The following is a 16,773-nucleotide window of genomic DNA, read 5'->3' on the forward strand; positions in this document are numbered from 1 at the left end:
TGGCTGAGCTGAGACATCCTGCCCCACAGGTCAAATAACTACAGTACCCTGCTTCCCTAGAACTGGACTAGCCCTCTAGAGATTGAACAGCTGAGATACCCCTCTCCCTGAGTAGTGGTATCATTGCTGTGCTGTTCCCTGGCTCCAGGGCCAAAATGACAACTGTATTGTGCTATTCTGGAGTATTTGCTGCCGTTGCACCTGGCCTTACAGAGTCTGGGATACTACCAACCCCCATCATCCCAGGGTCTAGAGTCACTTTTATGTGGTGTCTCACCCCCTTGGACCTAGCTGCCACTGAACCCTACTGAATTGTAGCTGTATCCTGCTCGCTGGGCCCAAACATCTGGAGTAGCCCATTTTTTCTGGCATCAAACCAGTGATGTGCCCTATCCCCATGAGTACAATCATAGCTAAAAGACAGCTCCTGGGCCTGAGCTGTTAAGGGCTGCCCCAGAGTCACAGTTCATGGCTCTGTGGACAATCTATATCCAACTCTGCCACCAAGAGTGAAACTATACCCCAAGAGCCAGGTGCCACAATAGGTCTGTGAGATCCTAAGCCTTGAACCTTGGACCTACAGCTGCTCCAAAAACCCAGCACTGGAACCAGGAACCCAGTGCTGTTGCAGCTGCTTCTAGGCCACATCATACCTGACACCAAGAAAGATCCCCTCTGCTAATTCTCTCCATTGTGAAGAAAATGAGAATAGGAGGATCCCAAAAGTCCTTGACATTAGGAATATCAGTAACCTATGTTATGGCTGTCACTGACACAAACTGCTATAGCCTAGGCCACAGTTAGTACTGATGTTGAACACAGTAGAAGCTATAAAGAGAATATACCACTGGACTTATCTAGAAATAGAGTCACCACACCCTTCTCAACTGGCATAATAAAACACAACTGCAGGTGAAAGTCTTTCTCTACAAAAGTTAGTCTAGAAAGTTTGGAAGAGATAACTGTTTCACCCGATGGATGGACATCAACACAGAGATATAAGAAACTTCAAAAAGTAAGAACATATGACACCACCAAAGGAACATAATAACTCTCTAGTAAGAGATGTCAATGAAAAGGAAGTCAATGAATGGCCAGAAAGGGAATTCAATGTAATGATCTTAAAGAAACATAATGAGATACAAGAAAACACAGATTGACAATTCAATAAAATCAGAAAAACAAATCATGATATGAATGAGAAATTCAAAAGAGATAGAAATAATAAGAAAGAACCAAACAGATTATAGCTGAAGAATTCAATAAATGAAATAGAAACAAAAATTTTAAATACAACACAGAGCTTCAACAGCAAGAGCTTGTTCAGAAGAATCTCTAAACTTAAAAACAGGTCATCTGAAATTACTCAATCTGCAGGAAAAAAGAAGAAATAAGAATAGAAAATAGTGAAGAGAGCCAAAAAATCTTAGAGGACACCATTAAGTAAACAAATATTCATATTATTGGATTTCCAAAAGAAGAAAAGGGAAAAGGCATAGAAAACTATTTAAAAAATAATAGCTGAAAACATCTCAAGCCTGGGAAGAGATACGGACATCCAGGAAGCTCAAAAGTCCTCATATACATTCAACCCAAAAAGGTCTTCCCCAAAGTAAACTGTAGTCAAACTGTCAAAAGACAAAGAAAGAGTTCTAAAAACAGCAAGAGAAAATCATCAACCAGGTGAAGTGGGGACCAAAGGGAGGCCCAAACTTTACCTGTATGATGACCACTTGTAAACCTCATCCCAACTTGTACAGCATATCTTTTTTTTTTTTTTTGAGTGGGAGTCTCACTCTGTCGCCCAGACTGGAGTACAGTGGCCACTCCCAGCCACCGCAGCCTCGCCTGCTGGGCTCTGGCGATCCTTCTGCCTCAGCCTTCCGAGTAGCCAGAATTACAGGTGTGCGCTACCACGCTCGGCTGATTTTTTTTTAAATTTATTGTAGAGATGAGGTCTCGCTGCCCAGGCGGGTCACAAACCCGCAGGCTCCGGCAATCCACTCACCTCAGCCTCCCAAAGGCACGGGATTACAGGCTGAGCCACCAAGCCCAGTGTACACTATATCTTTAAAATAATAAAAGAAAATATATTTACTCAAAAAAAAAAAAAAAAAAAGAGAGAGAAAACCATCAAGTCACATATAAGGGAATCCCTATTAGACTAATGCAGATTTCTCTGCAGAAAGTTTACAGGCCAGGAGAGAATGGGGTGATATATTCAGAGTGCTAAAAGAAAAAAAATTGTTAACCACAAATACTATATCCAGTAAGACTTATATCCAGAAATGAAGGATAAAATCTTTCCTAGGCAAGCAAAAACTGAGGAAACTGTCACCATATTATACTGATCTTCCAAGAAGTACTCAAAGGAGTTCTATACCCAGAAGTGAAAAGACAATAATCACTATCACGAAAATGCGTAAAAGTATAAAACTCACTGGGTAGATATACAAAGAAGAAAAAGAAAATAATCAAACCGTATCGCTACAGAAGACTGCCAAACCACAAAGATATACAGTAAGAAAGGACAAAAAGACATACAAGACAACCAAAACAATTAACAAAATGACAGGAATAAGACCTTACCTAGCAATAATAACCTTGAATGTAAATGGATTAAATTCCCCACTTTAAAGATACAGACTGGTTGAATGGATAAAAATCATGAACCAAATATATGCTGCATGCAAGAAACTCACTTCACCAGTAAAGACATACAGACTGAAAGCGAAGGGAGGAGATCCTCTGGGTATGTTCCCAGAAGAGGGATTGCTGGGTTGTATAGAAGGTCAATTTCCAGTTCTTTTAAAAATCGCAGCCAGGCTCGGTGGCTCAGCCTGTAATCCCATGCTTTGGGAGGCTGAAGTGAGTGGATTGCCTGAGCCCATGGGTTCGAGACCCGTCTGGGCAACTTGGTGAGACCTCATCTCTACAATAAATCAAAAAATTTGCCGGCCGTGGTAGCACACGCCTGTAGTTCCAGCTACTTGGAAGGCTGAGGCGGAAGGATCGCCAGAGCCCAGCATGTCGAGGCTGCGGTGGCCAGGAGTGTGCCACTGCACTCTAGTCTGGGCGACAGAGTGAGACTCCAACTCAAAAAATAAAAAAATTGCCATGAACTCAAATAATTCGACAAAAAAGATTCTTGCTCGCACATGTTTATTGCAGCACTATTCACAAAAGCAAAAACATGGAACCAACCCTGGTGCCCACTGAAAGTGGGCTGAATAAAGAAAATGTATACACACGATGAAGTATTATGAAGCTATAAAAAAGGACAAAATTATTGACTTTGCAGCAACTTGGGTGGATTTAGAGTCCATTATACCCAGTGATCTATCACAGAAACAAAGAACTGAATACCACATGTTCTCACCCATAAGTGGGTACTGAACATTTATCACAATACTACAAGAGAGGGATCAGCAGCAGGACACTGCGGGGCAGGTGGGGAGGGGGTCACATAACATCACTAAGGGTACCTGATCCTAAACCAGGGGAAGTGAGGACCAGATGAAGCCCAAACTTCACCTGCACATAGACTACTTATGTACCTAATCCTGACTTGTATCCTACATCTTTACAATAACGTGGTGGGGGAGGAAGAAGGTGAAGGGATGGAAAAAGATATCCCACACAAACAGAAAAAAAAAGCAAGCAAGAGTAGCTATCATATCAGATAAAACAAACTTTAAGTCAAAAACCAAAAAGCAACAAAGAAGGTTGTTAAATATTTACAATAATAAAGGAATCAATTCAGCAATAGGATATAACAACTGTAAATACGCATGCATCGAACACCCAACAGATATCTAAAGCAAACATTATTAGATCTAAAGGGAGAAACAGACTTCAGTACAATAAGAGTTGAGGACTTACTCTTACTCTCAACATTGAATAGATCCTCTAGACAGAAAATCAACAAAGAAACATTGGATTCATTAGACCAAATGAACCTAGCAAACATTTACAGAGCACTTCATGCAACAGCTACAGAATACACACGTTCTTTTCATCAGCACATGGAACATTCTCCAGAACAGACCACATGTTAGGCCACAAAACAAGTCTCAATAAATTTAAGAAAACTGAAGCCATAACAAGTATCTTTTTTTTTTGAGTTGGAGTCTCACTCTGTCACCCAGGGTACAGTGGCACGCTCATGGCCATCACAGCCTCGACCTGTGGGACTCAGGCGATTCTTCCGCCTCAGTCTTCTAAGTAGCTGGAATTACAGGCATGGGCCACCACAACCGGCTAATTTTTTAAAAATTTATTATAGAGATGAGGTCTTGCCAAGTTGCCCAAGCTGGTCTCGAAGCCATGGGCAATCCTCTCACCTCAGCCTCCCAAAGTGCTGGGATTATAGGCGTGAGCCACTGTGCATGGCCCAACCAAGTATCTTTTATGATCACAACAGAGTAAAACTAAAATAAATAACAAGAGACACTTTCAAAATTGTACAAATACATAGAAATTAAGCAATATGCTCCTATATGACCAATGGGTCAATACATAAATTAAGAAGACAAATTTTAAAGTTCTAGAAACAGGCCAGGCACAGTATAAACCCAACACTTTGATAGGCCAAGGCAGGAGGATTGCCTGAGGCCAGGAATTCAAGACCAGCCTGGGAAACATAGCAAGACTCCATATCTACAAAAAATAAAAAATTAGCCAGGCATGGTGGCACATACCTATAGGACTAGCTACTCAAGAGGCTGAGGTGGAAAGATCACTTGAGCCAGCAGTTTAAGGCTATAATGAGCTATTATCATACCACCGCACTTCAGCCAGGGCAACAGTATGAGACTCTGTCTCTAAAAAAATAAAAATGATTGAAAGAAATAAAAATAGAAACACAACATACCAAAACCTATGGAATACAGCAAAAACAGTATTAAGAAGGAAGTTTATAGCAATAGAAGCCTACATCAAAAAAGTAGGAAGATTTCAAATAAACAACTAAGGAAGTAGAAAGGCAAGAACAAATCAAACCCCAAATTAGTAGAAGAATAAAGATTAGAGCAGAAATAAACAAAACTGAGACTTTAAAAAATATAAAAGGCCGGGTGCAGTGGCTCAAACTTGTAATCCCAGCACTTCGGGAGGCCAAGGCAAGATGATTACTGGAGCCTAGGGGTTTGAGACCAGCATGGGCAACTTGGTGAGACTTCATCTCTACAAAAAAAAAAAAAAAATTAGCTGGGCATGGTGGCGCATGCCTGTAGTTCCAGCTATTTGGAAGGCTGAGACAGAAGGAGCGCCTGAGCCTAGCAGGTCAAGGTTGCGATGGCCGTGAGCATGCCACTGCATTCCAGACTGGGCGACAGAGTAAGACTCTAACAACAACAACAACAAAAAAATACACACACACACACACACACACACACACACACACACACACACACACACATATAAGATATATATATATAAAAGATCAGCAAAATGAAATGTTGGTTTTTTGAAAAGATAAACATGTACAAATCATTAGATACCATTTTTATGTAATGACAACTGACACCACAGAAATCCAAAGAATCATTAGAGACTATTACAAATAACAATATGCCAACAAATTAGAAATGGACAAATTCCTGGACATATACAACCTATCAAGATTGAACCAAAAAACAGAAAACCTGAACACACCAATTATGAATAATGAGATTGAATTTCTAATAAAAAGCCTCCCATAAAAGAAAAGCCCAGGACCCAATGGATTTATTGCAGAATTCTACCAAACATTTATTTTTTTACTTTTTATTTTTTTGTGAGTTGGAGTCTCACTCTGTCGCCCAGACTGGAGTGCAGTGGCTGCTCCCGGCCACTGCAGCCTAGACCTGCTGGGCTCCAGCGATCCTTCCGCCTCAGCCTTCCAGTAGCTGGAACTATAGGCGCGCGCTACCACACCCGGCTAATTTTTGATTTATTGTAGAGATGAGGTCTCGTCAAGTTGCCCAGGCGGGTCTCGAACCCACAGGCTCAGGCAATCCACTCACCTCAGCCTCCCAAGGCGCGGGATTGTAGGCTGAGCCACTGAGCCCGGCTCCAAACATTTAAAGAATAACTAATACCAATTCTTCCCAATCTCTTCAAGAAAATTGAAGAGGAGGAAATTCTTCCAAACTCATTCTATAAGGCCAGCATTACCCTATACCAAAAGGACATAACAAAAAAGGAAAACTATAGGCCAATATCTCTGATGAACATAGAAGCAAAAATCCCAAATAAAATACTAGCAAACTGAACCCTGCAGAGCATTAAAAAGTTCACCAAAAATAAAATTAAAAAATAAAGAAATCATTTACCACGATCAAGTGGGATTTATCCCAGAGATGTAAGGACAGTCCAACATATACAAATTAATAAATGTGATACATCACATCAAAAGAATGATGGACAAAACCATATGATCATCTCAACAGACACAGAAAGATTATTTGATAAAATTCAACATCACTTCATGATAAAAGCTCTCGACAAGTCAGGGATAGAAGGAATGTACCTCAACATAGTAAAGGCCTTATATGACAAGCTCACAACCATCATCATACTGGAATGGGGAAAAGATGAAAGCTCTTTCTCCAAGATCGGGAACAAGACAAGAATGTCCACTTTCACAACCTTTTTTTTTTTTGAGCTAGAGTCTCACTCTGTCCTCCAGGCTGGAGTGCAGTAGCACACTCACAGTCACCCCAGTGTTGACTTGCTAGGCTCTGGTGATCCTTCTGCCTCAGCCTTCTAAGTAGCCAGAAGTATAGGTGCACACTACCTGGCTATTTTTGATTTACTCGTGGAGATGAGATCTTGCCAAATTGTCTGGCTGGTCTCAAACCCATGGGCTCAGGCAATCCACTTGTCTTGGCCTCCCAAAGTACTGGGATTACAGGCTGAGCCACTGAGCCCTGTCCACTTTCACTACTTTTATTCAACATAGTACTTAAAGTCCTAGCCAGAGCAATGAGGCAAGAGAAAGAAATATTGGGCATCCAAACTGGAAAGAAGGAAATCAAACTGTCCCTTTTTGCAGACAATATGATCTTTTTTTTTTTTTGAGTTGGAGTCTCACTCAGTCGCCCAGACTGGAGTGCAGTGGCTGCTCCCGGCCACTGCAGCCTCGCCTGCTGGGTGCCGGCAATCCTTCCGCCTCAGCCTTCTAAGTAGCTGGAACTGCAGGCATGCACTACCACACCCGGCTAATTTTTTGATTTATTGTAGAGATGAGGTCTCACCAAGTTGCCCAGGCGGGTCTCGAACCCGCGGGCTTAGGCAATCAACTCACCTCAGCCTCCCAAGGCACGGGATTACAGGCTGAGCCACCGAGCCCGGCTACAATGTGATCTTACATACAGAAAATTCTAAAAGTTCCACCAAAATATTTAGAACTGACAAAAATCAACACATAAAAGTCAGTAGCATTTCTATACACCAACAATGAACTAGTAGAAAAAAAATAAAGCCAACAATCTCATTTATAATAGATACCATACCAAAAAAAAAAATCTAGGAATGAATTTAACCAAGGAAGTGAAAGCTCTCTACAAGGAAAAATATAAAACACTGATGAAAGAAATTGAAGCCGGGCTCCGTGGCTTAGCCTATAATCCTGTGCTTTGGGGGGCTGAGGTGAGTGGATTGCTTGAGCCCGCGGGTTCGGGACCCACCTGGGCAACTTGGCAAGACCTCATCTCTACAATATATCAAAAATTTAGCCGGACGTTGTAGCGCGCGCCTATAGTTCCAGCTACTTGGAAGGCTGAAGCGGAGGGATCACCGGAGCCCAGCAGGTCGAGGCTGCAGTGGCTGGGAGCGGCCACCGCACTCCAGTCTGGGTGACAGAGTGAGACTTCAACCCAAAAAAAAAAAAAGAAATTGAAAGCTGGGCTCGGTGGCTCAGCCTGTAATCCCACGCTTTGGGAGGCTGAGGTGAGTGGACTGCCTGAGCCCGTGGGTTCGAGACCCGCCTGGGCAGGGAGGCCTCATCTCTCCAATAAATCAAAAAATCAGCCGGGCGTGGTAGTGCATGCCTGTAATTCCAGCTACTTGGAAGGCTGAGGCGTAAGGATCGCCGGAGCCCAGCAGGTCGAGGCTGTGGTGGCCGGGAGCGGCCAGTGCACTCCAGCCCGGGCGACGGAGTGAGATTCCAACTCAAAAAAAAAAAAAAGAATAGAGAACCCAGGAAAAATTCTTATATTTATAGCCAACTGATTTTTGACAAAGGCACCAAGAACATTCATTGGGGAAAGGAAAAGTCTCTTCAATAAATGTTGCTGGAAAAACTTAATATTCATTATGCAGAAAAATGAAATAGACCTCTTATCTCTCACTATAGACAAAAATCAACTCAAAATGGATTACAGACTTAAATGTAAGACCCGAGAAACTACAAGAAGAAAACATATGGGAAGTGCTTCAAGGCATCGGTCTGGACAAAAATTTCATAGAAAAGACCGCAAAAGCACAGGCAACAAAAGCAAAATAGGTAAGTGGAATTAGAGGAAACTAAAAAGCTTCTGAATAATAAAAGAAACAATCAGCGAGTGAAGAGACAACCTGCATAATGGGAGAAAATGTTTGCAAACTACTCATCTGACAAGAGATTAATATCCAAAATGTAGCGGGCTTGGTGGCTCAGCTCAGTCTATAATCCAGCGCTTTGGGAGGCTGAGGTGAATGAATTGCCTGAGCCCACAGGTTCAAGATCTGCCTGGGCAACTTGGCAAGACCTCATCTCCACAATAAATCAAAAATTAGCCGGACATGGTAGCACGCGCTTATAGTTCCAGTTACTTGGAAGGCTGAAGCAGCAGGATCACCGGAGCCCAGCAGGTCGAGGCTGCGGTGGCCGGGAACGGCCACTGCACTCTCTAGTCTGGGTGACAGAGTGAGACGCCAACTCAAAAAAAAAATATCCAAAATGTACAAGGAACTCAAATAACTCAACAGTAAAAAAACCAAATAACTGATTTTGAAAATGGGCAAATGGGCCAGGTGTGGTGGCTCAAGCCTGTAATATCAGTACTTTGGGAGGCCGAGGCAACAGGATTGCTTGAGCCCAGGGGTTCGAGATCAGCCTGGGTAAACTTGACAAGACCTCATCTCTACAATAAATCAAAATTAGTCAGGCGTGGTAGCACATGCCTGTAGTTCCAGCTACTTGGAAGGCTGAGGTGGAAGGATCACTGAGCCCAGCAGGTCGAGGCTGCGGTAGCCATCAGCGTGCCACTGCATGCCAGCCTGGGCAACAGAATGAGACTCCAATTAAAAATAAATAAATAAATAAAGGGCAAATGAACTGAACAAATATCTCTTGAAAGAAGACAACAGATGTTTTGGGATAATGAGCCTGGGAGTCAAACTGCAGTAGACAGTTTTCATTGTGCTCTCATGTTCCTTGTTCATGAAATGGCGGCTATCTTGTAAGTTATGGGGTAAGAGTGCACACAAGCTCTTGAGATGCCTTATAGTGAAAAGTTCAGAAGACGCTCAAGATAGGGGGTTTCCTTCTGAGTGAAGAGAAGTGATCCTACTTTTACTCTGTCTCCTTCCCCTATAAATTTAACCCTCACTGGCTTGAAAAGATTCTGAAGGTAACAGGAAGACAGTCAGCTAACTTGTTGCCAACTTAATTTCCAAGATGCAAGGTTGAATTTTGAGGTGGAGGCTGGACTAATATAAAAAGAAAACATTACTGAAAACCTAAAATAAAAGTATGTGGGGGTTGACCAGTTTTCTTAAGAGAAATGAACTACTGCTGTCGTGTGTAATCTTTTCCATCTGAAGTTTTTCATAAATTTATCAGCTATTCTCTTTCCCCAAACTCTCTCCCAGTTCTGGGACAAATTTAACAAAATGTTATTCTCCTCAGATACTTTTGTGTAACTTAATCTTGGTATTTTCCCCACTAAAAAAAAATATTATGACTGTGCTATGGCATAACTTTATTTTTGCTGGACGTTTTCCCTCCTGCTTAAAGAGAGGTGTCTTTTTTAATATATGAGCAATTTATTTGTGGGGAAAATGAAAATAATCAATCACAAATGAATCATAAATTATGTGTAAATCTCACTTATTCATTACTGGTTGATATAATTTTTTTTTTTTTTTGAGTTGGCATCTCACTGTTGCCCAAGCTTCAGAGCAATGGCACATTCACGGCCACCATAGCCTTGACTTGCTGGACTCAGGTGATCTTTCCACCTCAGTCTTCCAAGTAGCTGGAACTACAGGTGTGTGCCACCACACCCAGATATTTTTTTTTTTTTTTCATTGTAGAGATGAGATTTTGCCATGTTGCTCAGGCTGGTCTCAAACCTGTGGGCTCAGGCAATCCTGTCGCCTCTGCTTCCCAAAGTGCTGGGATTACAGGCGTGAGCCACCATGCCCGGCTGATATATTTTTAAAATATGTATTTTGAATCACCTCTTTCATTGCAAAAGACTTGAAGTCTTGTGTCCTTTCATACAAGTCCCAATCAATCAAGTCTCAATAATTTGTCAGCACAAAAGAAAAATAAATAAGTCTGTTCAGATTCAGAGAGTAGCCTATTCCCAGTCTTCACTCTAGGAGGTCACTGGCTCTACTGAAACACATTTACAAAAGGCCTTGGGGTAGGAATGATCGCTGGTGGTAAATAACTGATTTCATTTAAAGATTATCTTCCATTCTCCTAAAAGACCAAAGACAAGGACCTATGAGCTTCTGCAGAGAATATCCATTCTCATTTCTAATAAAGTGGCAAGTGCATCAGAGTGTTTCAACACTGCCTACAGGGGTACATACACACTTTTTTTTTTTTTGAGTAGGAGTCTCACTCTGTTACCCAGGCTGGAATGCAGCAGCACGCTCACTACCCCCACAGCCTCGACCTGCTGGGTTCAGATGATCCTTCCTCCCCACCTTCCAAGTAGCTGGAGCTACAGGCACGCACAACAATGCCTAGCTAATTTTTTGATTTATTGTAGAGACAAGGTCTTGTCAAGTTGCTCAGGCTGGTCTCGAACCCCTGAGCTAAGACAATCCTCATGCCTTGGCCTCCCAAAGTGCTGGGTTTACAGGCTTGAGCCACTGTGCCTGGCCCATAAATGTTTATTAATGAAGGAGAACTTCGAATAACTGTTAGGAATACACTAAAATGAAATGCTGTTTTAAGGTGCTCTATAAATAGAGCAGTGACCAGAATAAAACTGGACTAGTCTATAGAAATAGACTGGCACTAAGTGAGGGTTGTAATTGCCCTGACATTGCCACAAAGGTATCACTTTGTTGGCATTAAACCCAGGGGTTATTGCTGCACAGGATTCAAAGCTCTTATCTGACTGGGAAGGGAGCCTAACTCATCAATGATTCACAAAGGGGTTCTAAAAGGCCCAGATCATGGCATCATATGACTCTGAAAAACCCTTAAGAAACACTTTCCTTAAAGCCAAATGTATGAGGATTACCTCTTCCTTATTTAACCTTTCCCTCTTATTGTTTCTCAACTTTTTATTCTTTTCTAGCCCACTTCCCTCCTGCATAAATGGTCTTCTTTTGTTAGTAAACAAAGCTTACAAAGATGGTGCTTGTGGCAGAGTTGGTCTCAATTTCACTATCAGACAAAGTGCCCCGAGAGCTTGCCAAGTGGGCACTGCCCTCGCCACCTGGTCCATCTCCTGCATTGCTGCTCAGGTCACTGTCTGCTCCAAGGGTTTCTCCAGAACTATTACTGACCTGGAAAGGAAAAAACATAATAAGAGATATTCCCTAGGGATGCCCCCAGAAATGCCAAGCTGTTAGAACTCTCTGATATCATTAAAAAGTATCAAGCTTCAAAAGTGTGTCAGATAGCCTCTCGAAGTACCTTCTTTATAAGATGAGGAGAAGCCCTGGGTGAAATCTCAAGTACATACATCTATGACAGGTAAACACTTCACCATGAGAACCATGCTGACCTGAGACTAAGAGCAGTCTCCAAAGAGAAGGCAGCCCCCTTTTCCAAAGGGGAAATTCACACCCCACCCACCAGGATGCCAGTGTGGTGTTCCCCTACCACGGTGCTAACTTCAGAATCCTGACTTGAGCTGCGAATCATAACGGCTGGACTCACACCGATGACAGATTCTTGATCAGTCTTCTGAAACAAGACCAGGGACACACACATAAGGGGAGGTATCCAATCTGCTCTCACTTTTCTTCAGAAATACAGAAACTTCCTCTTTCTCCTTATACCCACCCTTCTGTTATTATCCCTAGAGTAATAGGTCATTTACTACTCCTGAATATAAAATATGTATGACTAGCTGGGCTCGGTGGCTCAGCCTGTAATCCCATGCTTTGGGAGGCTGAGGTGAGTGGACTGCCTGAGCCCGCGGGTTCGAGAGCCGCCTGGGCAACTTGGCGAGACCTCATCTCTACAATAAATCAAAAATTAGCTGGGCGTGGTAGCGCGTGCCTGTAGTTCTAGCTACTTGGAAGGCTGAGGTGAAAGGATTGCCAGAGCCCAGCAGGTCGAGGTTGCAGTGGCCGGGAGCAACCACTGCACTCCAGTCTGGGTGACAGAGTAAGACTCCAACTCAAAAAAATAAGTAAAATAATATAAAATAAAAAATGTATGACATATAATAAAAAAAGAAATAATACACATTAAAGAAATATATGCTCACTGTAGAAAATACAAGAAAGAATATGGAAATAAGAATAAGCTATAAACCTACCACCCACATTAACCACTGTTTTTAGTGTATTTCCTTTCAGTCTTTTCTAAATACATTTTTTTTTTGAGTTGGAGTCTCACTCCATCACCTAGGCTGGAGTACAGTGGTATGCTCATAGCCACCCCAGCATCAACCTGCTGGGCTCCTGCAATCCTTCTGTCTCAGTTTTCCAAGTAGCTGGAATTACAGGCATGCATTAACACGCCCGGCTAATTTTTTTGATTTACTGTAGAGATGAGGTCTCTCCAAGTTGCCCAGGGTGGTCTCGAACCCCTTAGCTCAGGCAATCTTCTTGCCTCTGCCTCCCAAAGTGTTGAAAGTACAGGCGTGAGCCACCATGCCCAGCCTCCAATATGTTCACTGTTTTTTTTTTTTGAGTCAGTCTCACTGTGTCACCCAGCCTGGAGTGCAGTGGCATGCTCATGGCCACTATAACCTCGACCTGCTGGGCTCAGGCAATCCTTCCACCTCAGTCTTCCAAGTAGTTGGAACTACAGGCATGCACCTCCATGCCTAGCTAGTTTTTTGATTTATTGTAGTGTTGAGGTCTCACCAAGTTGCCCATGCTGGTCTCGAACCTGTGAACTCAGGCAATCCTCTTACCTCCCAAAGTGCTGGGATTATAAGCGTGAACCACTGTGCCCGGACTATGATTTCAATTTTATTTTAAAATTGCATTTATTTTTTTAAAATGCCACTACACTCCAGCCTGTGTGACAGAGTGAGACTCCAACTCAAAAAAAAAAAAAGAAAAAAAAAGAAGGCTAGGCTCGGTGGCTCAGCCTGTAATCTCAGCACTTTGGGAGGTTAAGGCAAGTGGACTGCCTGAGACTACAGGTTCAAGACTAGCCTGGGCAACCTGGCAAAACCTCTTCTCTACAATAAATTAAAAAAAAAATATTAGCCAGGCATGGTAGCACGTGCCTGTAGTTCCAGCTACTTGGAAGGCTGAGGTGGAAGGAACAACTGAGCCCAGCAGGTCGACGCTAGGGTGGCCATGAGTGTGCCACTGCACTCCAGTCTGGGTGATGAAGTGAAGCTCCAACTCAAAAAAAAAAAAAAACCAAAAAAACCCCATGCTGTATATAACTTTGTACACATTTTCCTATGTAAATTTTTGAAGGCATAATCTTTACTGGACAATAAAATTGCAGTATATGGATCCATTACACTTATTTAATCATTCCCCTATTATGCTGTTTTGTTTTGTTTTAACTTGGAAGTATTCTGAGATAGTAAATTTAATCCTCTCAATTTTCAACAAGGTTGTCACAAACCTGGGAACCAGATGTCAGGCTCACACCACTGTCGGCGCTGATCTGGGACTTTTTCTCCTCTGTCTCTCCAAGGTCAAAGACAGGTTTGATTACTTCAGGCCCTGAGTAGAGGAAGAATTTCATTACTCAGTACACAAGGCTAGGGGCAGGCTGAAGGGAGTGGGACAGCAGCACAGCTTGGTCCCAGACCTGTTCAGCCAGTCCCAGTCACCTTTCCAGGAACTGCCCCCGGATTTGGGACCCATAGTAGGAAGAGGTCCCAGATGCCTTAAGAACCAAGTAGGACAAACTAGTCCTGGTCTCAAGAAGTTCTGTAGTCATCTTTCAACCTGAGCAAATTATGAGTAAATCATCTTAAAACAGAAAACTTGCCTAGGCATGGTGGCCCACGCCTGGAATCCCAGCACTCTGGGAGGCTGAGGCGAGAGAACTGTCTGAACCCAGGAGTTCGAGACCCGCCTGGACAACATGGCAAGACCTCATCTCTACAATAAATCAAAAAATTAGCTGGGCGTGGTAAATGAAAGGCTGAGGTAGAAGGATCGCCTGAGCCCAGAAGACCGAGGCTGTGGCGTGTTGTGATCCTGCCACTGCACGCCAGCCTGGGCAACAGAGTGAGACTCTGATTCAAAAAACAAAAAAATAAAAAACAGAAAACTCCACAAACAGATGTCTAAACCACATTGCGTAGCACTCAGAATCAGAGCTTCACTGGTGACTGAGACCATTCTAAAGGTCCACCGGTGGCCGGGCTTGGTGGCTCAGCCTGTAATCCCGCGCTTTGGGAGGCTGAGTGAGTGGATTGCCTGCGCCCGCCAATTCGAGACCTGCCCGGGCAACTTGGCGAGACCTCATCTCTACAATAAAATCAAAAAATTAGCCGGATGTGGTAGCGTGCGCCTGTAGTTCCAGCTACTTGGAAGGCTGAGGCGGAAGGATCGCCGGAGCCCAGCAGGTCGAGGCTGCAGTGGCCGGGAGCGGCCACTGCCCTCCAATCTGGGCGACAAAGTGAGACTCCAACTCAGAAAAATAAAAATAGGTCCACTGGTCGCTCAGCACTTCTCAAACGTGTCTAAAAGAGCTGGAGAAGGTTTGGCCCACAGAGATAAGAAACACCCACCAGCTGTTTCAGTGGGCACTGCCTACCCCCACACCACAACTTTCACATTTGAGATCAAAACCACTCCCATTTCCCCTCACCCACCCACAATGGTATGGCAGAAGGACAGAATGACAGAAAGCAAGAAAGCGTGCCTAGGCAAGCCATCAGAGAGTTGGGCAGCTACAGACTCAACACGGAGGGACAACATCCATCTCTGCCAACTGTGCCCACAGGCCTTCTGACAGGTGAGGGAGATATCAGCCAATGAGGGGCACTAAAATAGGCAAACGTTCTCCCCACCATCTCTGAAGCAACAGAGAAACAAGTTCTGAGGGATTTTAGCCAGTAGATGCCCTGATTATAGCCTGATTGCTATGAGGGGAGGGGAAGAGAAGCAGTCTGGGAGCCACTCACCTCGGAGTAACATATCACCTACCTGCCTTCATTCCAAACACCCCCCAAGAGCAAATTTGGGATGGGGCTGGCAAAGGGAGCCTGCCCCAACTGGGCCTGGGGAGTTGGCAGGTATGGGAGACTTGGGAACAGGAAGGGGCATTTGTTCCTTACTCTGTTTTTCCAAAGCTTTTTGCTTTTTCACTTCCTGGTGCTTGTTCCACAATTCTACCCCAGATGCAATGCAAGCAGGAGAGAAAGACAGAGAGAGTCAGAGGCTGGTCAAACAGATGAAATGGAAACCCACCCACCCAAGGTGATCCAGTCTCAAGCACAGGATTACCAATCAAGAGATACAAAGATATCTTTACAGAGGTGTGAGGAGAAATCAAGCGATCCGCCCCCTTCCCCCAAACTCATGAACTAATGACTTTCAAGATCTAACCATAACTCCAATGTGGCAGTAAAAGTTCTACAAAATGTTAGAGCTGGAAGGACCCTTAATGAAGCACCTTAATTTCTGCATGAGGACACCACTGATCCTATAGAGGCTGGAGCACTCGCTCAAGATCATGTAACTTCGGATCAGTTTAAACTCCCACCACACCATGCTCTCTCTGCCAAATAACCTAGAGAATGGCAATTTTTACAGATTCCATAAAAGACAGATGATCACCTCAAGCAGCCAAAGAGCTTAGAAGCATGAGCACCAACCTGCTTGATGCACTAGACTGGACAGGAGCCAGCCCGTGGAGGCACTCAGTATCTCGCTTTGCTGCTATCCATAAAGCCAACTCACCCTCAGAACCAGTGCCTGCCCTACCAAGAGACCCCTTCTTAGCCAGTCATCTGAAAAAATGCTTCCAGTAGACATGGCAGAGAACTTAAAATAGTCAAGACTACCATCTTAATAAGAGAAATCAGAAAGAATACCAATCATGGCAATTCTTTTTCTGGAAGAAACTTCAGAGTTTACTTAGTATGATCTTATTTTCTAGATGAGGAGACAGAGACCCTGAAAGGGAAGTGATCTGACCAAAGTCACATTCCCTACTGGGAGCAGATACAGGACTAAAACTCTAGACCTCCAGACCAGCAGATCAGCACTTTTTCTAGAACATCACATCAGGCAGGAGAAAGCCAGGGTTGACTGCCTCCAGAATAATATTCTGGTTAGAGAAATGTAGCTCGCTAGAAAGGAAACTGGTTCCTCATGACCATTTATGGGAATGTAAGGCAACTGCTCATGGTCGTGGCAAAAAGGAATCAGCTAGAAGCGTAGTGCACAGGGGCCTAGAAC

The 16,773-nt window shown here is 43.5% G+C and overlaps 1 protein-coding gene across 9 annotated transcripts in view; it reads right to left on the reverse strand.

Moving 5' to 3' along the window:
- Positions 1 to 16,773, reverse strand: part of MADD (MAP kinase activating death domain) — a 54,686-nt gene that overhangs the window by 17,297 nt on the left and 20,616 nt on the right. For 4 of the 9 annotated variants that reach the window (XM_021712753.1, XM_021712752.1, XM_021712749.1 and 1 more), the window contains 3 exons: positions 13,979 to 14,079; positions 12,038 to 12,121; positions 11,560 to 11,718 (listed from right to left, as the gene is read on the reverse strand). In XM_021712753.1, the coding sequence (XP_021568428.1) occupies positions 11,560 to 11,718; positions 12,038 to 12,121; positions 13,979 to 14,079 (344 nt within the window). Of the gene's footprint in view, positions 1 to 11,559; positions 11,719 to 12,037; positions 12,122 to 13,978; positions 14,080 to 15,647; positions 15,702 to 16,773 lie in introns of all 9 variants that reach the window. The other 5 variants (XM_021712747.1, XM_021712748.1, XM_021712754.1 and 2 more) reach the window with 3 other exon arrangements.

This window comes from Carlito syrichta, unplaced genomic scaffold, assembly GCF_000164805.1.
Source record: "Carlito syrichta isolate Samal-C Ts95f unplaced genomic scaffold, Tarsius_syrichta-2.0.1 Scaffold303640, whole genome shotgun sequence".
Classification (NCBI taxonomy): domain Eukaryota; kingdom Metazoa; phylum Chordata; class Mammalia; order Primates; family Tarsiidae; genus Carlito; species Carlito syrichta.